Source organism: Equus caballus, chromosome 9, assembly GCF_041296265.1.
Source record: "Equus caballus isolate H_3958 breed thoroughbred chromosome 9, TB-T2T, whole genome shotgun sequence".
In the NCBI taxonomy this organism is placed as follows: Eukaryota; Metazoa; Chordata; class Mammalia; order Perissodactyla; family Equidae; genus Equus; species Equus caballus.
Window position 1 is genome coordinate 51,708,118 of NC_091692.1, and position 25,495 is coordinate 51,733,612.

At 36.3% G+C, this 25,495-nt stretch overlaps 1 protein-coding gene across 14 annotated transcripts in view; it reads left to right on the forward strand.

The window, feature by feature from the left end:
- SLC26A7 (solute carrier family 26 member 7) overlaps nucleotides 1–25,495 on the forward strand; it is a 132,265-nt gene that overhangs the window by 97,844 nt on the left and 8,926 nt on the right. For 12 of the 14 annotated variants that reach the window (XM_070222268.1, XM_070222269.1, XM_070222279.1 and 9 more), the window contains 4 exons: nucleotides 5,998–6,104; nucleotides 7,112–7,178; nucleotides 10,926–11,063; nucleotides 15,746–15,794. In XM_070222268.1, the coding sequence (XP_070078369.1) occupies nucleotides 5,998–6,104; nucleotides 7,112–7,178; nucleotides 10,926–11,063; nucleotides 15,746–15,794 (361 nt within the window). The remainder of the gene's footprint in view (nucleotides 1–5,997; nucleotides 6,105–7,111; nucleotides 7,179–10,925; nucleotides 11,064–15,745; nucleotides 15,795–25,495) is intronic. The other 2 variants (XM_070222272.1, XM_070222274.1) reach the window with 1 other exon arrangement.

The following is a 25,495-nucleotide window of genomic DNA, read 5'->3' on the forward strand; positions in this document are numbered from 1 at the left end:
CATGAGTACCCTCTGTTTAGCTCTATTATGGCATTCACCATATTGAAATGCAGTTATCTATGTATTCCCCCTCCTTCAGATTCTTTACTCTGAGAGATTTTGGGGAGTTATTCATGCTCGTGCCAACTTTCATAGGACTTCTCCTAAGGCTCAGTATTTCTGAGCTCTTATCAAAGTTTAATGCTGGATGCCATTGGGGAATGCAGAGTTGAATAAAGAACTACTTGTCCACTCCAGACACTTGCATTTGTGCAGGAGGCAGACATGGGAACACTAACTTATCATGCAAGGCATGATAGAACATGACCTGGAAACAGAAGTACAAGCTTAGTACTGGGGAAAAATAAAGGCTGGAGCATTAAATTAACTTGGTTTGGGTTAAAAAGAAAGATTCTCACAACAGAGCTAAAATGTGAATTGAGACTTGAAGAAACAGTATTTGGTAGGCAGGCCAAGAGGGCAAAATTGGTCAGGCTGATGGAGGATCATGACTTTTTTAAGGTGATATATATGAGGGAGCACATGGAAACAGAGAAATGAGAAGATGAAAACTTAAACTATTAGATAACCCTATGATAAACATATTTCTAATGAACTCATTGATCACATAAGAGGGAGCACATTACCGTATTGGAAGGGGAGAGCTACCAGGGAAACCTTCTTCCAGAAAATGATGGGTAGAATATATAGTGCAAGGGTCAGTGTAGTAGCAAATGGAGTTGGAAAAGTTATGGGAAAGGCTGCTCATGTCCTGGAAAAGAGGTTAGACTTCATCCTGAAGGCAGTGAGGCATCACTGAAAGGAGAAATAGGAATAAGATTTACTTATTAGATTATTAGAAAGTTTACTTGAGTAATTTGAGGAAGACGGGTCAAACTGAAGTATGCAGCAATTGGACCACTGCTTTAGTAATTCATGCAAATAAATGAGGAAGGCCTGGACCACAACTGAGACCATGAGATTCAAGAGGAAGGAACAGAGTTGAAAAATATTAAAGAGGTTGTCTTAGCCCTCTCTACCAGTTCATCACATAGAGCGCATCAGTCTAGAATGACTTCTAAGTTTCCGGTTAGGAACATCACAGGAGGAATATGATGTCATTCACTGAGTTACAGAACACGGAAGATTGTTTAAATGCAAGTGGTTACCTTTAGTCTTTTTTTTAAAAAAAAAACAAAACAGATTCTCATTCCTGAGTTATTTATTTCAATTCATCTCTTTGTTATCTGTATGTTATCAGTAAGTAGTTTTCCAAGAAGGGCTTATGTATTTTATATTCTGTGAGCCATTACATGGTGAAAATATATTTCTGTTTTCTTTTTATACTAGAAGGAAGTTTTTGGCTGAATCTAAAATGCCTTATCTCAGGAATTTTTAGATTTGGCATTATCTTCAGGCATTGAGGGATAAGGCAGAAAAATCACAGGTCAACATGACTTTTTTGTTATTTTATGTGTTTGTTTTTCTAAATGGATGCTCAGTGAGATTCTTTCTTGCCCATGAAGTTTGGTAATATTATCAGAATATTTCTTGTGGTTGAACACCAGTATCAAATTTCTATGAGAGTGACATATCCTTTTGATCTCAGAATCAAGAATTACATGCAAAATTTTTCTTCTAATATATCTTAGAATTTTTTAAAAAATCTATACATTCTGTTCTCTTAATGAATTAGGTATTTGTTAATTTTATTTTGTCATTCTTCATATCTATGCATTTTCCCATGATTATTTTTGTGTGTGCATGTATGTTTTGTGTGTATATGTGTGGTTTCTCTGGACTATTCACTATATTTTTGATTCTGTATTTGTAGTTATGATTATCCCATTTTTTAGCTTTAACTATGGCTTTTATCTCTGTCATGTTTTTATTTCCATGTAATTCCTTTTCTAAATTTTTTCAGTTTGCTATTTGTCTTCTTCAATTTTTCTTTTGTTAATACACTTTTTCTTCTTTGATTCTTCATATCTATTTTTTAAGGTTTTTTTCCTGAGATTTTATTGCCTATGACATGTCTGAACTACCTTCTGTCTCTATTTAATTATTTTCTTTCTTTCTTTTCCCCATTTCTATGAATAGGTTCCTTGCTGATTCCTTTATGATTAGAATGCGTTTTTAGTGGACCTAGCTATTTGCTGAAAAATAATGTGAGCAGCTCAGGAGGTAGGAAGTGAGGGCAGGAGGTAAATTGTCTCTCTGATTTAGGTATGTCTTCTGAAGATTTGTCCCTAGTTGAAACAAAGTCTCACAAATCATAGGCTCTGGTGATCTGACACTTGCTGTCTCTTCTCATTCTTTACCTTGCTCCACCTTGCTTCACCTCTGTCAGTCTCCTTTGGTTAGGAAGCTAGGTTTTAAGTGATACAAATGGCATTTCACCTTACTGCCCTTCTTTCTATGGCATCAAATGGATACTGTATGGGTACATTCCCTTCTCTGGTGGCCCACCATTGCCCCTAGATCTTAAAGCACTTATTAGAAGATTATTGTGTAGTATTTTAAAAACCATTAGGCAGTGAGGCATCTATAATTGATTGGACTTTGAGGATAAATTTGTTGGCTTCCAGAGTCCTCTTTGATGTCTTTCAAATGTCACAGTATTTGGTAAGTCTACACCATATTTTGTGCTTAGTGTTGTGACAATGTTCTTGTTTTATGGTCTGGATTTTCCTCCCTATCTATGCAGTTTTTATGTTGTTTTTGGTGGATTTTAATAGGAGTAAAGTAAAAATTCTTTTAATATGCCATATAAATCTGATATCCAAATCTATACTTGGAGAGGTAATTCTGGCAGCAATATGTGTAAACAGTTTTCAGTGCTGATAACAACAGCAGAGAGTTAAGTAGGAGGCTGTCAGAAGAGTCTAGGGGAGCGAGAGTAAAGTGTGAATTAGGGCATTATCAGTGAATTGAGAATTGGGTATGGCTTGAGTTTTTTAAATTAATAATTGATAGGACTTGGGAAATGATTGGACAAGTAGAATGAAAAAGGAAAAATAGTAAAATATGATCCCAAAGTTTTTGATTATAGTGTCTTGAAGAATATTAGTGTTATAATTGAAAGAGAACATTGGAAGATGGGCAGATTTTGGGGTGAAGTTAATGTGTTTACATTTGGATATATTGACTTTGAAGACATTTAATAGACAGTTTGAAAAATAGTTTAATAGCAGCTTGGAATCCGTAGTCTCCTATGTAGGGGTGAGAGTTGAAAACTTGGAGTAACTAGACAGTATGGTGTGAGCAAAAGGTAAGGTTGAGAAAGGTGATGTGGATATAGCAGATGCATGATGACTAAATGGGACATTGGCTTTAGCTTGACAGTGGTCTCCTATGGTTGAAATGGACAGGTGTCTCTTAGTTGATAGGAAATTCAACAGTAAGAAGCCATGGGTTATTGGGATATGATCTGGGCGCAGAATTTGGAGTGAGAATGTTGCAGACTTTTTTGGATGTAGGCTATCTTACACAATAGACAGAATATGTCCAGATTACTCAATAGATACAGTATACCTAAAAAATATCATGGAAGTAAAGTTACCAAAGGTGTGTGTGTATATAAAATAATTCAAAGGTTGAAAGTTTAAAAAATCATGTAAGCAGGAAAAATCAGAAATTTTTCTTTCTTTAAATTTTTTATGTATAATAATGATTCTACCTTGAGTTATAGGTCAAAACCTTCTTTGAGGTAGTGAGGAAATGGTGATCCAAAATGGAGGCTGACTTGTGGCCTCAGAAATGAGTTTGAGTAACTGAATAGTTGGGGATAGAATTCAGACCTACAGACATTTAATAATGTAAGATCAATCACCAAAACAGATGGATCAGGGAGAGGCAAACTGGTCGAGTAGCTGCTAAACTGTGCTTTACACTGATGTATTTTCTATAAGGAGCAAGAGTTTATGTGTTTCCTGCTTGAGGTCAACTTTGGGGCTAGCTTGTGTTTCAGGGCTGTGAGTACCAAATAGGGAAAGGAACACATAATGAAGAGAAAAAATAGGGGCCCAAGAGCTAACCAATTCCTTACAACTGTGACAATCAGCATTTGTATCTTTAATAGGAATTGTTACAGAAGAGTGTTGGGATTTATTCTAACCAACGGAATTATTTACTAATCTGTGTTATTAATTTTCACTTGATATTTTTTTCAAAGCTATAAATGTAGCCCCAGGAAATAACTAAGAATTGTAAACCAAGCTTACAATAGATGATATTGTGGGAGAGTAAATATGCTTTAAAAACATGACCAGATGGTAGCAAAATTTTTGGTTGCTCTGAAGAATCATGGCCTCCAGGCTCTGTGGTTTTTTAAATGGCGGGGACCAGGATCCTCAGTTCCCTAGGCTATGGTGAACCATGGAGGTTGACAAGAAGACATTGGACTTAAAAAGCTTTGGTGAGTTCTTATTCTGCCATGCCCAGGCAGGTTCAGTCAGTATTACGAGATGAGTGAGAAACAGCAATCATGGCTTGTTGAAGTAATAATCAAAAGCTTGCAGCCTTATTTTATAGAGGATCAAGTATAGTAAAATACATTAGCAAGGAAAAAACACACTGTGTACAAATAGAAGATTCAAATGACTGTCTAGTCACCTGAATAGAGGAGAAGCATCTTAGTGTCTAACCCATTAGACGACAGGCTGAGGATAACATGATACAAAGTGCTAACTTAGCATTACATTTGTAGGTGATGGATCCTAACCTGAGAACACTTAAAATATGTTTTTATTTTACTCCAGAATGTTTGTTTCTTCTAGGTCAAAAGGAATTTTACAGATAAAAACTCCCTCCATTTACCTCCAAGAGCTTAGCTTTTCAAAATAGCCCCTCATTAAGAACCACTCAAACTCAGTGTAGATAAATAATACAGACAAAGGAGAAGCATTTCAAATAAAAAATGCCCTTAGAAAGATTTGTTTCATGCTTGTCAGAAAAAAAGTCTATACCCCCCACCAAGGATCTGTGCTGTTTTCTGATCCTAGAGAAGTTTCTAATGCTCTCATTTGCATATGGAATTGAAATTTGTTGTTGAAGATGTTTTAAAGTGATAATATAGATTTTGGGACAGAAAGAAATCAATTTAGAATTGTATGCATAGGTAAGTGATGCAGATAATTTGGGGGAAAAGAAAGTTTGAAAATTTTGTTGGTCTACTATTTGACAAATGCAGGATTTTGTGTTTAAAAAATATAATCTTCTGGATTTCATAAAATATTTTGCTCTTAAAGATTTTCTTTGCCAGAAATAAACTTAGAAATGCCATTATAATACAATATCTTGTAAATTGTAGTTTCAAGTTGTGGACAAAACTGCAACAATGTTGAATTCCAACTGAAGGAATAATAGAATTTTCTTGCAGTCTGTAGAAATATTCCCAAAAACTAAGTTGGCCCTGATTTTTTAGCTTTCACAATTTCACAAGAAGTGGCCCCTAGCAAATAAAATTATGATGATCTTTATAGTGGTTGGTGTAAAAGTGGGTTTGCTCATGTTGGTGGAGTCAGTCATTTTAACATTAGCCTTTGAGAGTCTTATGTAGTAATAAACTACGTTAGTTCTTTTTATAGCAATCTTAGAAAACGACGTTGTTGTTGTTGTTGTTGGAAATGACCAAAAATCTGCAAACAATTGCTTGTAATGTTGTTATATTAACCGAGAAAACGGTGGGAAATTACATCATGCTTTTGAACCATACACATCAACCAACTATTTACAGATCTTAAACAAAGTGTTTGTTAGGTATTGAACTAAGGATTGGCAGCGTCTAGAAAGAAAAGACTACACGTTTTCCCCACCTCTGCCACTGAGAGTAGTGGGTCAGGATTTGTTTCTGTGTTTCTGTGCTGGGCCTCTGTTTTCCACTTCTTAAATAATGTATTCTTGCTGAGAGATTTGGTCACAGGAATGTTTATAATAAGATTGTGAGGAATTTAGCAATCATGAGGAAGACGAGAATACCTAAGGACTCACATCTTCTGTTCACTGTTTCTCTTTCAGGGCATATGGGTCAGTACCTATGTATTTACAATATGTTTTGCTGCCAATGTGGGGCTGCTGTTTGGTGTTGTCTGTACCATAGCTATCGTGATTGCTCGCTTCCCAAGGTAAGATCTTATTTAAATGTTTTGTTTGTTCTGACACAGCAGCAAAGTATATGGTGTTGCCACTTACTTTTATTTCTGAGTAACATATAATACTACAAGCTCGTGTTTTATTTGGCAACAGAGAATTAGAGGAAAAATAAAAGGAGAGGTTTTATCTATATATGATATATAACAATATTGGTCTTAATAAAGAGAAATATTTTATTGGCACTATAAAATGGAATGTATAAAATCTATTAAGGTAAATAAATTAACCCCAAAGCCATATGCTGCTCACAGAGGTTTTTTTTTTTTGAGTGAAGGGATATAGTATCCAATGAGACACAAATCATATGACAGTGTAATCATTTGGAAAATTAAATGATTTCAGTAAATTTAATTTTTCAGAAGACATATTAATCCATCTATATATTTTTTTCTAGATAATTTATTGAAGAACACATTCTCTCTTTTTGTCTTTTTACTAACCTACTCTTCTGTTTTCCCAGTGTCCATCATCTGATAATGTTTCTCATCCTTCCCTTGAAATTCTATGTGAAATAATATATTAAAAGTTTTGAGTTTTACATCTACAGATTCTATTTTTAAAGAATCTATCTATGTAGATCCTTCATTATCTGGTCCTATCTTACCATTGATTCCCTCTTTACTTCCTTTCTCCTAAAACAAGATTTTCTCAAATACTATATGCTCTCTAGCCTTCTCTCTTGTAACTCTTCAATCCACAAGGTGTCAATCCACCTCTTGTAGCTTGGAGATATGGTATTTGGGAGCCAAGATGAGGTACATTACATTTTTTAATCTCTACTCAGATGTCTCTGTTGTTACTGTTCCTGAAGATCCCAGAGAAATACAGATTTACCAATGTTTTATGAACAAATGAGATATAGGATCTACACCATTTTAGATACATTGCAATTATTAAGATAAAATGACATTCTTTTTACTTCTTCATGGTTAATGTAATGATTAGAAAACATTTTATTTTCTTTATGCCTTAATTCTAGAGCAAAGACTCTGAGTATAAAAAACATAAAAGAAATGGAATTTAAAGTGAAGACAGAAGTGGATGGCGTAAGTTTAGTTTCCTTTTCCTTTGTGCAATTATTAACAATTTTTGTGAGTGAGACGATTTTAAGATATCATAAGAAGCAGATAAATTATGACATTTGAAAACATGATAATTCTATATTTTTTCTTTGGTGATGAAGCTTGGCCATGCGCTAACATCTGTGCCAGTCCTCCTCTATTTTGTTTGTGGGATGCTGCTACAGCACAGCTTAATGAGTGGTGTGTAGGTCCATGCCCGTGATCCGAATCCATGAACCCCTGGCCACTGAAGCAGAGTGCATGAACTTACCCACTACACCACTGGGCCAGTTCCAGATAATTCTATTTTTAATTAGTGTGAACTTTCAATGGTATATATGTGGCCGCCATACATATGGTGATTAACATGCAACACATCAATAGAACAACAGCAACAAGAATCTTGTATTAGCATTCAGATAAGACAATAGCATGGTTCGTAGTACTGCAGTTCCCAGTGGAATCATGGTCCAGAGTAGTTCAGGCATTTGGAAACCTCTTTTCCATTATTAAGTTGCATAAGACAGTCAAACTAAACTAATAGCTGTTCCAAATTAATTGATGAAGGAAGATAGGGAATAGGAAATAGGGAATAAAGGAAATAGGAAAGGGAATAAAACAAAGTCAGATCATGGTATTTTTTTTTTAACACAGTCAATGGGGCTGTGTTATTAGCAGAGGGTAATTAATTAGTCCAGTGGTTATGGAACGCCAATAGGATTGGTTTCTTGTACAGTGGACACCTTTTTAAGGAAACAACTTATGTAAATTCTCTCACCCTGTCCATGCTTAGGCAGGCCAACTGTGTGTGAGTTCTAGATTCTTATTCTAAGGGACGACCAAAACAAGTTTAAAGTGAGGGGGGAAGAAAACTGATGACTTGAATTTTTTTCCAGTTTTTAAAAATTGCTTCACTTTGTACCTGCTTTGTAAATGTTTGGCTAAACTTTTTTTCTTTATTTTTCACATTTACTGGTTTCAGTAGCTCATGATTGCCCTCAGAATAGAGAGAACTGGCCTCCCAGCAGAGGGATCAATGTCAGGGTATTTCTGAGTAGACTGGAAATTGGAAGTAGCGCCAGGAGTCCTTCTGTGACACCAAGGGGAGCAGCTTGTGTTTTGTTTTGTTTTGTTTAAAGATTGGCTTCTGAGCTAACAAATGTTGCCAGTCTTTTCTTCTTCTCCTCCTCCCCAAAGCCCCCTAGTACGTAGTTGTATATTCTAGTTGTGAGTGCGTCTGGTTGTGCTGTGTGGGACACTGCCTCAGCACGGCCTGACAAGTGGTGCCCAGGATCAGAACCGGCGAAACCCTGGGCCGCTGAAGCAGAGCGAGTGAACTTAACCACTCGGCCACGGGGCGGCCCCTGGAGTTTTTAATAAGCATGGAAATATTTGCTTCCTAGAGAGCGATTTGATTTCAGAGACTTTGAGGGTGTTCCAGGCTCAAGTTTTCCACCAAAGCTGTCTTTCTTTTCTTTCTTTAAATTTTTCTCAGGAATTTAGTGCTTCTGCAAAGCCCCAGACTGATTCTCAGGCCCTGGAAGTCCTCTGTGTGTCCACCCTACCCGCCACAGCTATGTACAGTAACTTGACATGCTTAACTTTGAAACGGAATTGGAGTCTGACTTTTCTTTAGCTTAAAGATCACTGGTTAATAAATTCTATCTAATCCTTATCTTTTTTTCAGTCTAAATGTGGGGAAGTGAATGAGGGAATTTGTAGGAAGATGAAAATGCTGAATTTTCTCCATGTCTTTAAACTTTGATTGGTTCCCGTGTAGTCATTCACCTGAGTAATAACTGTGTCACATGAAAATATTAATTTTATTAGAATAGTGCACCTCACTAGTTATGTAATGTTTTGTGTCAAAAATAAGAGGGAAAAAAACTAAGAGAAAGTAAGGTTTGACTATCAACTGTTAGGGGGATGTTCTAGCCGACGTAAAGTGTGGTGGTGATCTGTCATTCCTCTTCCGTGCCTGTGCTCTTCCACCGCTTCTTCACATGAAACATTCTCAGTTTGGGAGATTTCTTCCCGCTCAGTGAATTCACCACTGTTGAGAATTTCTTTTCCGGCACAATTTGGACTTCTATTCTCTAACAAATACCTAGCTTTGTGAAAACTAAATATGACAAGCTCAAGAATAGTGCTACTTCGTTTTGTAAGAGGTTTACTCTTGATTAAAAGTTGCTTTGGTAACTTAAGGATTTTCGTTTTCTTGAGTTGGTTAATTTGGAGCAAGTATCCTCACTTTCTAGAGTATATGAGCTATAAATTTTTTGTAGCTATAGAAACTTTTTGAGATTATCTAATTTAAATATTTACCTCATTTTTTTTTTTGAGGAAGACTAGCCCTGAGCTAACATCTGCTGCCAATCCTCTTTTCACTGAGGAAGCCTGGCCCTGAGCTAACATCTGTGCCCATCTTCCTCTATTTTATATGTGGGACGCCTGCCACAGCATGGCTTGCCAAGTCGTGCCATGTCCGCACCCAGGATCAGAACCAGCAAAACCTGGGCCACCAAAGCGGAACATGTGCACTCAACTGCTGCGCCACCAGGCCGGCCCCTTACCTCATTTTTAAAATGAGGAAACTTAGAGAGGTTCGGTGAAGTGGCCAAATTCATGGACCTGGTGTTTTCTTTTCTTTTTCTTTCTTTGCCTGTGTGCTGCATCTCTTCTTCTATGTGAGTACTGAAGCCTGAAGGAATATTACTTTATTCAGTTGGTGAGGACATACTATTTCATAGAACTTACCATCCTCTCGATTTCTAGTTCAGACCCCTGCCCCAAAGGTGATGGAGAAGATGGTTTTAGTCGCATTGCTGCCAGGAAGACCTGGGCAAATGGCCAAAGCAGATACCTTTTGTACTGAAGCTTTTCATTCTCCATTTGTGCATGTCTTACCTACATCCTGGCAATCTAGTGTAACCTAGACCCCAAGTGAAGTTACATTCCTGATACTCCCTCTTGGTTTCCTTCTCCCAATTAGTACTAGCAGTCACTAGTAAGATTACATTCCAACTGAAAGAAAGCTATGTCATTATGACGTAAATGACTGATGGTTGACCCTTCAGGACATATTTTTATTTTTTAAAAATGCTGATGGTTAGGGGCTGGCCCCGTGGCCGAGTGGTTAAGTTCGCGCGCTCCGCTGCCAGCGGCCCAGTGTTTCGTTGGTTCGAATCCTGGGCGCGGACATGACACTGCTCATCAAACCACGCTGAGGCAGCGTCCCACATGCCACAACTAGAAGGACCCACAACGAAGAATATACAACTATGTACTGGGGGGCTTTGGGGAGAAAAAGGAAAAAATAAAATCTTTAAAAAAAAAAAAAAAATGCTGATGGTTATGTAAATGAACTTTTAATTTCTAGACTGAGTAGAAAAGCTACTTGTGGGAAGATAGGTCTCCTTGATACTCTTGGATATTCCAGGCTGTTGCCTCCCCTAAACCCAGTCAGTAGGAATAAGGGCCATTTTCTGAAAAGCTGCGGACTCATCTCATGATTATCAGTGTTTCTTAGGAAAGAGGAAGTATATATTTTCCCTAAGAAGTGCAATCGTATATTAAGCTCTCCAAATACATTTTAATAATGAAAATGTTAGCTAAGAGATTGCTTCCATGATTGAGTAACATTTGGACTTGTAAGATGTAGACTCATTGGATAGAGCTATCCTCTTTTATTTCATTCAGAACTCTGAATCTATTCCTTTTCTCCTCTAAAAGGAAACCCTGAAGCAGGTGAAAATTGTCTCAATAAACAACCCACTTGTTTTCCTGAATGTGAAGAAGTTTCACACTGATCTAATAAACATAATCCAAAAGGAAAATGCCAGCAACCTGCTACTGGATGATATCAGCAAGGTACGATCAACTGCTTCATGATTACAGTGTCATGCTACAGGTAATAGGCAACCTTATATCATGACACTAAAAAGCGTATCATGTAAATATAATGCATTATAAAAGTGTTTGGAGACCTCTCTCCTCAGCAAAACCTTATATTGTATTTTACTTTTTATCTGATCCTTGCAGTTAGCTTTTAGGTAATCACTCTTATTCAATAATTTGTTCCTTCATTTCTTCATTCAGCATATATCTAAAGGACATGTGTACTAGGTACTATAACCTTGAGAAGAATAAATAAGAGAAATCATTTAGCTTAAAGGACCTTTTACCAAAAGAAAGAAGAGTCAGATCCAAATTTAAAAGAGATAGACTATGATAAGTGACTTCAGAGAAGTAGAGTGTTGCCATCATTATAATGACATTATTATAAAATGCTAGCATTCTTTCTCTCCATAAGTTATCTCAACTTATGTGCATCACGATGATTTCATGTAAATGAGCTATCTGTGATTGTTGGAATTCTTAAGCCCTCCACAACGTTAAAAGAGCATGGACTTTGGAACTAAATTGCCTGGGTTAGCCACTTACGAGCTGTGGGACCTTAACAAAGTTATTGAACCTTTTGTGATTCAGTTTCCTCATCTGTAGTTGGGATGATAAAATGAGTTAATATATACAAAGCACTTAGAATAGTGCCTGTCCTACTCAAACTGTAAGATCTTAGCTAGTATTATTAGTTTGACTGAGTACAAGTAGTACCCTTTCCGTGAAGCTTTCCTTGACTATACCAGATCACAAAGATCTCTTTCTCTTGTGTCCTTGAACATATATTATCTTCCAGTCACTCAGGTATATAAGAGATCTTGACCCTCTCATTTCTGGTGTCTCAGGAGCTGTCTAGTACTGCATTCCTGACCTTTGCAGCTTCATGCTTCTGCTTCTGGGCCTCATACTGATCTGGACCACAGAGGTCCTCAATACAAGAAAAAGATATATCATTTGCTGACACAATGCAAAATGAAAATGTGAGGTCCCTTTTTCAACCATTACTAAGAATTTCAAGATGGCAACAGCAAATGGGAAATCCTTCTAAGCATGGAGCCCTGTGTGATTACGCGGGTCACAAGTCCATTCAACTGGCTCTGCCTATATATCTCCAGACCAGTCTTTTCCCCTCACTGTGGTCTTTAGGATGTCACTTTCATCAGATTATTAGGAACCACCAAATGTGATTTTGGGTTGAGAAGAACTTGCTCTCAAGCCAAAGGCAGAGATACATTCCTAATTGTTCAATTGGTATACTAGACCTATTTCTTTCACAAAGCCATGCTGCACCTTGTGGCAATGTTCAATTGTATTGTGAGACAGGAAGGTTCTTGTGGCTGACGTAAGCTCACAACCACCATGCGTAATGGTATTGTGGAAAAGTTTGTCCAGAGTTCCAAATAACCTAATCAACCCACAAGAAGTTTGTAGTCTTATTTTACCAAAATATAAATTTATTCCTTGAAATGATAGACTACTTTTTGGGCTTTATAATATCTAGTAGAGTAGCTGACATGAAGACTCTTATAACTGTTTATTGATGGTCAACAGTATTTTCCTTAGAACATTTTCCTATAAGACTAAGATTGCTCCAATTTGTTTTCAGAAGTTGAAAATTGGCATGTGCTTATCTTGTAGCATATTAAGTCAGAAGTAAACCTCATTCTGTGAGGAGGTTCCACATATATGATTTTGTTTACCTGGGAACTGAGAAATTTGAGTCTAATAAACAAATAGAGTTCATTGAATCTAGATTATTGGTAGGTAATCACAACAAAAGTGAGTCTTTAACTTAGAACTCCATGATGCTGAGAAAGGATTTGTTGAGACTGAGTTCCACTATAATGAAGATGATGCAAATATTGTGTGTATTTACATACTATGAGTTTTGAAGGACACAGAAGGATTCAGATAGTAATCTTGGAGCCTTGCTGTCTGAGGAACAGGGAATAAACCTTTATTCAGAATGGTTAAATGGATGGTCTTGAGTAGCATGGGGGCTCTTTTGGGCGTCTCATGTTATCCTTTTTATACACTGTCTGTCTTGGGTATCTATTTCTTGTTTTAAGGCCTGTGCACTTGTTCCAAGTTAAGTTTCAGAGAAATGAGTCTGCGTCAATTAATTTCTACTACAGCTTTGCCTCCTATTATCTGGCTGCGCACAGTGGTCTACAGTTCTGTCTTAAACTGGAGTGCTCTGCTGGGGCCTCAGTCTTCTCTTCTGCACTTTCAATAGATGGTGGTGAGGAAAGGGTATTTAAAACACCCTAGCACAGGGAAACTCACATCCTATTCAAAAAACAAACTAAAAATGATTGCCTGTTTTTTTTATACTGTGGCAATATACTTCCTATATTTCACCATTAAATATCTCCCTGAATGCGGAAGCTTAGGAGGCTTTCAGGGTGCTAGTATTTGGTTGATTCATGCTTATTATTGTATAGGCTACAGATACTCACATGATAATATTAATCACCATTCTGTGGCCTCACTTTTCAAGAGAAGTTTCAATTTGCTGTCTATCTAAAATTTTCTTTTGCTCAATGTATTTTTTTTAAATAGACTTTATTTTTTTGAACAGTCTCAGATTTACAAAAAAATTGAGAAAGTATAGAGAGTTCCTATATACCTTGCACACACAGTTTCTGCTATTATTAATGTCTTGAATTAGTGTGACATATTTGTTATTATCAATGAGCCAATATGGATACGTTATCATTAACTAAAATCCATGCTTTATTCAGATTTCTTTAGTTTTACCAAATATCCTTTTTCTGTTCCAGGATTCCATCCATTATATTACATTACATTTAATTGTCCTATCTCCTTAGATTCCTCTTCTTTGTGACGGCTTCCAAGACTTTCGTTTTTTGATGACCTTGACAGTTTTGAGTAGTACTGGTCAGATATTTTATAGAACGCCCCTCTATTGGAGTTTATGTGGTGTTTATCTCTTGGTAAGACTGGGGATATGTGTTTTTTGGAGGAAAACTATAGAGGTGAAGTGCTATTTTCAACATGTCATATCAAGATTACATATAATCAACATGATTTATCACTGTTGTTGTTAACCTTGATTACCTCATACTGAATAAGGTAGTATTTGTCAGGTTTCTCCACTGTAAAATTCTTCTATTTCTCTCCTTTCCATATTGTTGTCTTGGGAAGCAAGTCACTACATGTAGCCCACACTAAAAGAATGTGAAGGAGCTGGCCCGGTGGCATAGCTGTTAAGTTCACATGTTCCACTTCAGTGGCCCGGGGTTCACTGGTTCGGATCCCAGGTGCGGACATGGCACTGCTTGGCAAGCCATGCTGTGGTAGACGTCCCACATATAAAGTAGAAGAAGATGGGCACGGATGTTAGCTCAGGGCCAGTCTTCCTCAGCAAAAAGAGGAGGATTGGCAGCAGATGTTAGCTCAGGGCTAATCTTCCTAAAAAAAAAACAAAAAAAAAACCGGTGTGTGAAGTTATGCCCCACCTCCTTGAGGGTGAAGTATGTACATAAATTATTTGAAATTCTTTTTCACAGAGATGTCAGACAAGGTATTTTTAAAAGGAGGAAAAGGAAACTCACATTCATTGAATGTCTTTCATGGGCCAGCCTCTTTAATTAGGCTATCTAACTTAGTCATCACCAGCCCCATGATATAAGAGGCATTACCTGAATGTTACAAAAAAGAAAGGTTGAGACTTAGAAATGTAAAATAACCTAGTGGAAATCATACAGCTGATAGCTGTCAGAGCCATACTTAAAATATATAAGCTGCACCATTGAGTAGTAGAAGAGAAAATAGTGAGATGTTCTCTAGTCGGCCTGTAAGATGAAAACTGATTTCCCGGGAGAAAGTATAATGTAGCAGTTGGGAGCATGAGGTTCAGAATGGAGAGTCACATGCTTTGGTTTTAGCCCAGGTTCTTACTAGCTTCGTGACTTTGGTCAAGCTATGTAACCTTTCCATCGTCTGCTCCCTTACATGGAAAATGAGATTAATAACTTAATAGTATTGTTCTGAGGATTAAATAGTTAGTGCAAAGTCCTTGGCATATAGTAAGAACTCAAAAATATTGATTACTATCATCATCATCATTAATAATAATAATAAGTTATTTGAGAAGTAGATTGCATATGATCTTGTTAGAGGCATCAATTACTGTCAATTGCAAAGAAGTTTAATTGTAGGATACAGAGTCATTTTTGTTCTCCAGCATTTTCATAAATCATGAATGTTTCTCAAGCATTTTCATGGACCTACAGATGAGTATATGAAATATATGGTTAATGGCTTTCTCTCAGAGAATGCTGTGTTATTGAGATTAATGTCTGGTTGGATATGCTACATGAAAAACATACGCAAATATTTAGTTCCTGACCGAAAATCAAAAAAACTTAGTCTTGTAGAAAATGTTCTAAAGAAGATAGTCTAACGTGATATCATAAATTATCTACTGAGATAATATATTCTTAGAACTAAAGATCATTTTATTATTTCAGTTTGTTGTACATATCGTTCTGAAAAAAAGACTAGTGAAAAATCATTATTAGAGACTAGGTTTTTGTTATTTATGCAGAAAAGAATGATGTGCTTTTTTCAGAGACAGAAGTGAATTTCTTCAATGTTATTCTTCCTTGTATTTGTTTTCATTTCAGTGTGAACAAAACACCTTGCTCAGTCCTCTATCCAATGGCAACTGCAGTGGTGAGTTAGCTTGAAAAAATATCTAAGTGTTCTGCCTTAAATATTCATCAGAGAATGAAATCTCCCCCTTCTTCTCCACCTCTGCCTCCTTCTTCTCTCCTCTTCCTCTTCTTCCTCCCTCTACTCTCCCCCCACTTTCTCCTCCTCTGTCCTCCTCCTCTCTTCCCTGCTCTGTCCTTCTCCCTGCTCCTCCTCTCTTACTTCTTTCTCCTCTTCTCCCCTTCTCCTCCTCACCTCCTTCTTCTATTCTTCCTCCTCCTCCTCCTACTTCTTCCTCCTGTTCTCTCTCTTTTAGAAGTAAATTTATGTAAAGATGTGTAGCCCTACACAGGATGAAGGTGTAAAACTTTATTATGAGACATTAAAAATACCTGAAACACTTACTTAAATGATATTTATAAATAAATGAAGGGAAATACAATGTCCATTAATTAGAATACTCAATATCAAAAGATGTCAGTTCTTGAATTTATTTATAGATATAAATTTAATCCCAATTAAAATTCCAGTAGGACATTTTAATGGCAATTGATAAGTTAATTCTAAATTTTGTATGGAAACTTGAACGGCCTAGAATAGGCAAGACTCTTGAAATATATGAACAAGGGCGAGAGCATGTTTCCTTAGTGATCAAAATGTTTTATAAATCTGTAATAATTAATGAAGTGTGGTGTTGGTTCTGAGATAAATGAACAGATCAATAGAACAGAGTAGAGAGCCCAGAGAGGGGAAAAATCGCACATATGTTGGTGTTTGATTTGTGACAAAAGTAGCACTGCAGGGCGGTGAGGAAAGGACAGTCTTTTAATATATGATGAAGAGACAATCATGTATCCATAATGAATGAAATTAGACCTCTACTCCACACCATATCCCCAAATCAGTACCAGGTGGATCAAAGTCCTAAGAGTGGTAGACAACATACAGAAGAGAATGGAGAAGAATATATACAAGAAATGTAAAGCATTAATCATAAAGACAATGATCATTAAACTTCACTAGACTATTATTAACAGCTTTTCTTTACCTAAAGACACCAAATAATGCATGAAAAGATGAGGCCAGAGAGGAAGAAGATAGATATGACATAAAAATGGAGAAAGGATTGCATTCCCCAACAAATCAAGGAGCAAGACAGAAAGCAGATGATCCAATAGAAAAATGGACAAAAGACATGAACAGGCATTTCACGAAAAGAGACATTTTCAGGGCCAGCCCAGTGGCATAGCGGTTAAGTGTGTGTTCCATTTTGGTGCAACAGGGTTTGCGGGTTCATATCCCTCACATGGACCTACACACTGCTCGTCCAGCCATGCTGTGGCAGCATCTCACATGCAAAACAGAGGAAGATTGGCACAAATATTAGCTCAGGAACTATCTTCCTCAAGCAGAAGGAGGCAGATTGGAGCAGATGTTAGTGCAGGGCCAATCTTCCTCATCAAAAGAAAAAGGGAACATTTTCAAATTTGCCAATAAGCATATGAGAATATGCTTAACTTCACTATTATTATTCTTAGTAATTATTGGGGAAATTTAAATTAAATCCACAATAAATAGCTCTTCATATATATAGTTAGTAAACATTTAAAAGTCTGATGATACCAAGGGTTGGTGGGGATATAAGGCAACAAGAAATCTCTTGTAAACTGTTAGAATCACCTTGGAAAACAGTTTGGCATATCATATAAAGCTGAAGATATACATACATTATGACCAGCAATTCCACTCCTAGTTATACATCCTAAAGAAATGAGAGCTTATTTGTAGCAAGTTACATAAACAGGATGTTTACACAGTACTGTTTGTAACTATCCAAACCTGGAAACAGCTCATATGTCTAAAAAAAGTAGCAGGTGTAAATAAACTTTGGTGTATTTGTACATCTGAGTTTTTATTTGATATGTTTATTGCATGGTATACTTATACAGTCATGAAAATTGGATGAGTCTGATAAACATAATTGGGTAAAAAAAAAGGAAGACAAAAGAAAATATATTATAAAGTTCTAATTCCAGTTATGTAAACTTAAAAACCAGGAAAAGCTGAGCAATAGTAATTTTTGCACTTCTAAAGACAATAAAGAAGGAATCTCTTAATATTTGTACCTGGAAAAATATGCAAGATTCTTCATAGTAGCTTTGTTTATAATTCCCCCAAACCTAGAAACAACTAAAATATCTATTAACAGTACAATGGATAAAGAACATATGGAATGTTTATATAAGAGAATGAAATACATATTATATCTACTATATTATATTATATTATATATATTCTAAATAGATATATGACATAGAATAGAATAAAGTAAATATTATATAACTATATTAATCAATTGCATGACTCACATCAACATGGATGCAACTCAGATTCAGTTTCTTTAGTCTTTTCTGACTTCTTGTGGCAAATTTACTTTCTCCTGCCTTGTGCTTTTAAAGAATGCTTATCTAATACTGGTATAGTATTTAATGATAATTTCTTCAGTGTCTTTCTCTTGAAACTTTTTAAGGACCTTCTCACCTCTGCATCATTAGACCAGGCCCACTTTGCACAGAATGGTAGCTGATGGGCGCTGTCACCTTCACTGTATCCTTTTGAAACCTTTGGCACCCAGTGGCCTTTTAATAGTAATCAGAACTACCTGACCAGAATATTTCTTCCAGCATCCTACTCCTTTTCCCTCTTCTAACACTCCAAAGTATCCTGGGTCCTCACATCTCTCCTTCTTGTTCAGGAACACCATCCTGCTCTCACATCCTTGTGCTTTAAATGCTAAGGTTACATTTACTGCTCATGTTCTTTATTTCATCTCTCAATTTAATTACCAAAATATATTAACTCTTGGTTTTATCACTTTGACGTTCTCACTCTGTGACTCTGATTCTGTCCTTAACTATGTTCAAAATGAATTACTGAAACTTTCATATTGTTTTTTTTTTTCTATAAGATATTCTTGGTTTTATTCCATGGATAGAAAATACCCAGTTTCCTGTGCTCACATCAGAAAGAACTAATAGATCAAGGTACTTCCTCAAGTACCAGAGTAGAGTAGCCTGGTAGCCATCTGTATTCTATATGAGCCAGAGTAGCTTGAGAATCTTCTCAACGTGGGGCTGCAGAAGCAAATGGTTGGAGTTGACATGCAAGCTGCGATGTAATTGCCATCATGGCTCTATTCTATTCTATGATATAATGCAGATTAATCTTAAATCACATTTGCTTTAACGTTCCTCTTATGCTTAAAAAATTATAATGATTCCCTTCTGAGGATCAAGTACGCACACCTAAACAGGGCACCTCAGACCATGCCCAATCTTCTCAAACTGCTTTCTCTTTTACAACACATTACACAAACCCTCCGTCCAAGTCAGACAGATCAACTCATGGCCTCCTTGTCTAATTTAACTATCCTTGGCTTTGCCTTTATTTGGGTTCTCCTGAATAGAGCCATATCCCTTCTCTGCCAATCCACATCTTATACTTTCTTCAAGGTTTAATAGGGAAGTAAAGTAAGTTGAAGGGACACACTCCTTGGCAATCCCTTTAGGTAGAAAAAGAAGTCAACCAGACCCACACAGGGCAATACATAGTTAAGTGCGGGCTGGAATTCAATGTCTTCAGCTGTAAAATGGAGATCATTGTAATAGTAAAACAGAGAGGCTACCACATGCTTTAGTCAATCACATATTACCTTATATAGTTATAGAGTAGCTTTATTTGTGTCTATTCTCCTTATAACTAGATTTTTAAGGCAAAAAGTGCTAAATTTCCATTGCATTATTCTTCATTCTCCAATGAACACTTGATCAATGAATGAAAATTATAATGATAAATAATATTTGTATAGCAATTCACAGTTTTCAAAGGACATTCTTCTTAATAACTCTGTAATGGGTAATAGGTAAATACCACACTTTCCTTTTCAAGTAGATAATAGGATACTCTTCATTTTACTGGTGAAGAAGTTGAGGCCCATAGGAGACAACTAACTTGCTCTGGATCATGCAGTTTGTTAGGGACAGAGGCACAACTCAAGTCTCTGTTGAGGGCAGGCATGCATACAGAAAAGGGTGCTTAAAGCTGGGATTTGGGAGTACTGATCTGAATGCAGTCTGCAGGCACACAAGCTGGAAGGATGAAGTGGTGCTAACCCAAGAAAATGAGGTGACGGCATCATCTTCCTCTGCTTTGGTCACAAGGTTATGAAAATGGAGATAGAGGATGGGCTTAAAAGAGATTTCAGCATGTAATGAAAACAGCTGGCACTGTATGGGTATTTGGGGCAGGGGGAGGGCAAGGCAAATGATTCTGAAGCTTTGAAACTCTCAAATGGGGTTAGTAGGGGACCCAGTAGTGTACCTAAAAGAGAAGATATGTTTATTTTGAAGGATGGTGAATTTAAGATACTGAGAGGTAGTCCATGAGGCATCCAGTGGACTTTTGGGAGCACCAAATAGATCTGGAAGTAACTAAAGCAAAGGGAGCCATTAGCTATGCAAGGGAATGGGAAAGAGAGAAGAGAATAAAAAAATACTCCCTCGCCAACAATCTACAAACAACCAACTACAGATTTTTAGTTGAGCACATGATTGTTTAATCAAAATATTTGAAATAAGCTATATAAGTAATAAGATGGAAGTCATATTTCTCTAAATGAAAACAAAAATTGCTCAAATGTGGAGAAATCTGCCATTACCATGTTTAGTAGGATGTGTCCCAAAACACTTTAGTCACGTTATGCCATTACCAAGAGGCATAGTGCCAGTGATTCTCCAGGTCCACCTCTACCACCTTCTCACCTGCTTATCTTCTAATCATCCTCTAGACCTCAGTTCACAAGTTCCATTTATCTTTCATTCTTGCATTAATTAATGCATGTCTCTGTTTACTCAGCAAATATTCCTTTTGTTTGTTTGTTTTTGTGGAGGAAGATTAGCCCTGAGCTAATATCCATGCCAATCTTCCTCAATTTTTTTTTTTTTTAGTATATCAGCCACCAGCACAGCATGGCTGCTAACACAGCAGTGTAGGTCTGTACCCTGGATCTGAACCCGGGGCTGCCGAAGTGGAGCATGCTGAACTTAACTGCTAGGCCACCAGGGCTGGCCCAGAAAATATTTCTTGTACTTACTGAACATCTACTAAGTCCTGGGCACAATGCTAGGTGCTGCACATTCAAGGGTGAAGAAAGCAGGCATAATTTTTGCCATTATAGATCCTGAAGTCTAAAATAAGCTCCCTTTCCTCACCGCCATCCACCAAAACCCCAAACCAGCAATCCAGATATATTGACTTCCTATTGCTGCTGTAACAAATTGCCACAAACTTACTTGCTTAAAACAACACAAATTTATTATCTTACTGTTTTAGAGGACAGAGGCTGAAATGAATTTTACAGGAGAAAAATCAAGGTTTTGGCAGAGCTGTATGTTTCTGAGGCTCTAGAGGAGAACCCATTTATTTCCTTGCCCTTTTGAATTTCTAGAGGTCCCCTGCATTCCTTGGCTCATGGCCTCTTCCTTCATCTTCAACCTAGCAGTGTGGCATTTTTAAATCTTTCTCTGACCTCTTCTTCCATCACCACATCTCCTTTTCTGACTCTGACCCTCCTGCCTCCCTCTCGTAAGGGCCTTTGTGATTACATTGGACCCCTCTGGATAATGCAGGATTACCTTGCCGTCACAAGGTCCTCAATACAATCAAATCACAAAGTCTCTTTTGCCATGTTAGGCAATATATTCATAGGTTCTGGTAATTAAGATATGGACGTCTTTGGGGGCCATTATTCTGTCAACCACACCAGGTCATTCCTGTACATCCTTAGCACTTTCTGAATAATTTTTCCAGCCTTCATAACAGTTCAAATTACTTGTTCAGCTGACAGGTTTCCCACCTTGGTTGTGAGTCTGTTGAGGGCAGAGACCATCATCTCTCTTGTTCACCATTCTGCTTGCCGTTCTTAGGACAGTGCTTAGAGTAAGCACCCAATACATCTATATTGACTGACTGCTTGAGTGAATGAATGAATGAATGAATCAACCAATCAATGAGATATTCAATGGTGTGTGCACATGTTTCCCAAAGATAGTATTGTGGTTTGCCCTAAATATTTCTTATCTCCTTGTTTTCTTGAGAAGTTAGAGATATAAACCTGCTTCTGAATAATTAATTGATATCAACAGAAAATGCCTTCTTTCAAAAAATTATGAGTGACTCACAGACTGTCAAGAATCTTTTGAAGTATATGAAAAGCACTCCTAAATTATGCAACTATGAATACTTTTTAATTAAAGGAGCTAATGAATATTCCACAGGAAAGAGCTGGCTTCCACAATCTGGAGTTAATTGCCCACCCACACCTGATGGTTAATTTCTTTCTGAAATGTTGTTTTTTGTGGATAAAGCCCATCATTTACCACATCCCACATGGGTATAGATTAGGTGTCTCCTTTGCACATGCTCCAAGCTTACCTCACTTTACCTAAGGCAGGATATTAGCTGTGTGTTCGCTTTACTCTTTTTTGCCACGATGTGATTTTTATTGCACTGGTTAATTTACTTGGAAGCTTAGAACACAAGGTTTTAGCCATAAAATCAGTACAGTGGCAGAACTGAGAGGATACTGGGTAAAGGAAAACTTCACTTATTTGGGGGAAAATCTCAGAAATGTCCACTGTATTTAAATTTTTATTTGAGTGGATTGGTAACTTTACTTAAGGATGTCTTTTTTATTTACAAAAGACATCATGAATTGCTTCTATTAAAATAGCTTAACTAAGTTATTATCCACAACTACAAGACACAATTCTTTTGTTTGCTTTATTTTATTTTGGATGATCTGAAAATAAGCACATATTTTGATTAAAGAAACAAGAAAGAGGAGACTTGGATATAAAAATGAAGAACAAAGCAAGCACACTCAGAGACGATGGAAGCGGAATTTTTGTATGACCTCTGATAAGACCCAAACATTAACAATCTATCACCACTTAAATGATGAACTAATTACCAGAAAATAGAGAGAATGGAAAGTATAATTTACAAGTGGAATAAATGTGATAGGTTAAAAAAGAAAAAGAAAATTGTTTAAAGAATTTTCTGTACCTTTTTACCACCAGTTTCCAGTTATTTAGATCCAGCGATCAATGTCTCTAAATAACATATACATAGATTGTTTTTTCCCTGTAATATTAAGTTCAGATTGACAAATAAGTTTCTTACGAACTAGTAGTGGCTCACTGAAGCACTGAGTTGATAAAAATTTTAAGGTCTTCATTGGCCTCAGTGGAAAAAATTCCCATGATTGATTAGCTATGTCTGTCTGGCTAAGGAATGGGGGTGATAGAACTCATGCTGTGTAGTTTAGTTATAGATAATAACTCATGTAGCTTCTTTCAAGAAAAGCAGTGCATTGACATTTTCTAAATAAAACCATTGCTGATATTTGTCAGATTACAGTTTCTTTTTACCAAGCCTCTCTTGTAGATATTACCAGTGACAATCATGTCTTCTAATATATAAAGAATAGGCTTACAGATCTCAGAAAAATACATAATTTCATTAACTTTTAATTTTGGGGGGATTGAATATTAATATTAAATTTTTCTACATAAATTTTTGGACAAAGAATTTTAGATTGTAGCTTATTTTGAAATATGTATTATATTATAAAAGACTTGTATTTTGTAAGAACAGCTCTCTTAAAAGATATGGAAAAAAAGACTTTACTAATTTTGATATCTAATTGTGTCATCTCTGTGATTTTAAGATCTATTGCTAAGGATGTCAGTGTATAAAGTCATTTATTTAATCAAAGGCATTAGATTTTTTTTAAATTACCGATTGATTATTTTCTTTATATTTAACAAGAGTACTCACATTTAAGCAGTGATATGCTAGGAAATGTTTAACAAACAACTCTTGGAGTAGAGAATAAGGCGTGGGGTGGTGGAGAAGCACTGATTTGTAGCATTTCCCAACTTCCATTATGTAAATTTTTCTATGACTGATTCCAAGATGTCAAAAGAACTGCTAGAGCTGGCTCTGACCCACTACTGCCTTTAAAGAATCAAATAAATTTTGTTTTCTGAAACAGATATGTTCACAAGATTCTGCATAGGAACCCTTCAAATATTGAACTCCATGGTACGCTGCAAGCATGATTAATCTTACTAAAACTTTTTACATTTAATTTTGTAAGAAAATGCCTAATCAATTATATATATATTTTATATCATATGAATTATTGAACTTTTCTGAGAAAGCTTATCTGATATTTAATTGTTAGAGATTTTTATACTCTGAAAATTCAATAAAACCTTTCCAAATTGGATAAAAATGTACTTATGAATTATAAAAAACATGTAAGGAAATATATGTCACAGATTAAATAGTGAGCCAAACGTCTTAGCAACTCTTTTAATATTGATCTAGTAATTCTGTCACTGTAACTCTAAACAAAGTGGAACAAAAGTATCTATAAACTAATTAATGTAGCGCCAACCTGTGTGTGTGTGTGTGTGTGTGTGTGTGTGTGTGTGTGTGTATTTATGAGACTAGGAGATGGAACAAATACCACTTCAACATTCCACTGTTTATCTTTGCTTGGAATATGAATTTTTTCTTTTTCCTGTGATCTTAATCCTCTCCCATCTCTGATAATGAGCAGGGGCACATTATATCCAAGGGTATATATAACAGCCTTTGCGTAATAAAGATAGGTCATATGTTTAATTAGGCAAATAGTGAATGATAATGAATACTACTGAGTGGTCAGTGGATGAGCCACATTGTGGTGACTTTCCATTTTGTATGAGGTTCTAATTTACCATTTTAGGCCAATGAAAACATAGTCTAAATCTGTTCTTACTGCTTAGCCCTCCTTCCTATGGGAGAAACAGGGAAATAGAAGGCACTACTGGAGTGCCTGGCATGCAGTAGACCCTCAATAAATGTTGCTTGAATGGAAGCAGAAGAAGTTTGAGATCTCAAACTATCATTAGCGTTCAATTAAAGCCATCCTTATGATTGGAATGCCTGCATCTCCATATCATTTCTACTTTTTGGAATTATGTATATCCTTCAAGACTTTTGTATGAAATCTTCCCTGATCACTCCAAAGAGACTTCTCCTTTGTGTATTTAAATTCCCATCCTTTTTCATTTTTAACATCCATTATTTATGTACCAATCCTATCCGTGGCACTCAAGGATAAGCTCCTAGAAGAAAGGAATAGGATCTTACATTTGTATCATTCACTACATTTCAAAAATTTCTTGAACAAAATACATGCTCTATATTTATTAATTCAATTAGTAAATATGAATATAGATGTAAAAGTGAAACTTGGAAACAGATCCTATACCTGAATACCACTTTTCAAATACACTGAAGATTACTTTGTAGCATTTTCTCCTTTTCCTAACAGTTACTGCTATATATAAATGTTCAGTGTATATTCTCTATTTGCTGCCTGGTTTTATCTCTAAGCAGCAGTTTTTAAAAATGACATAATTTCCCCCGACTTCCCTTCAATGCTAATTGAGAAACAACCATATTCCCACTTTTCTGTAGTCATTCTATGGCAAAACCACGGGCATTTTAATGGCAAATCTATTCCAATGAAGAATTTATTTTTTCAGAGAATTTCATAATAATTAATGAATTGGGGTTTATTTTATATACTTTGCCTAGTGATGGTG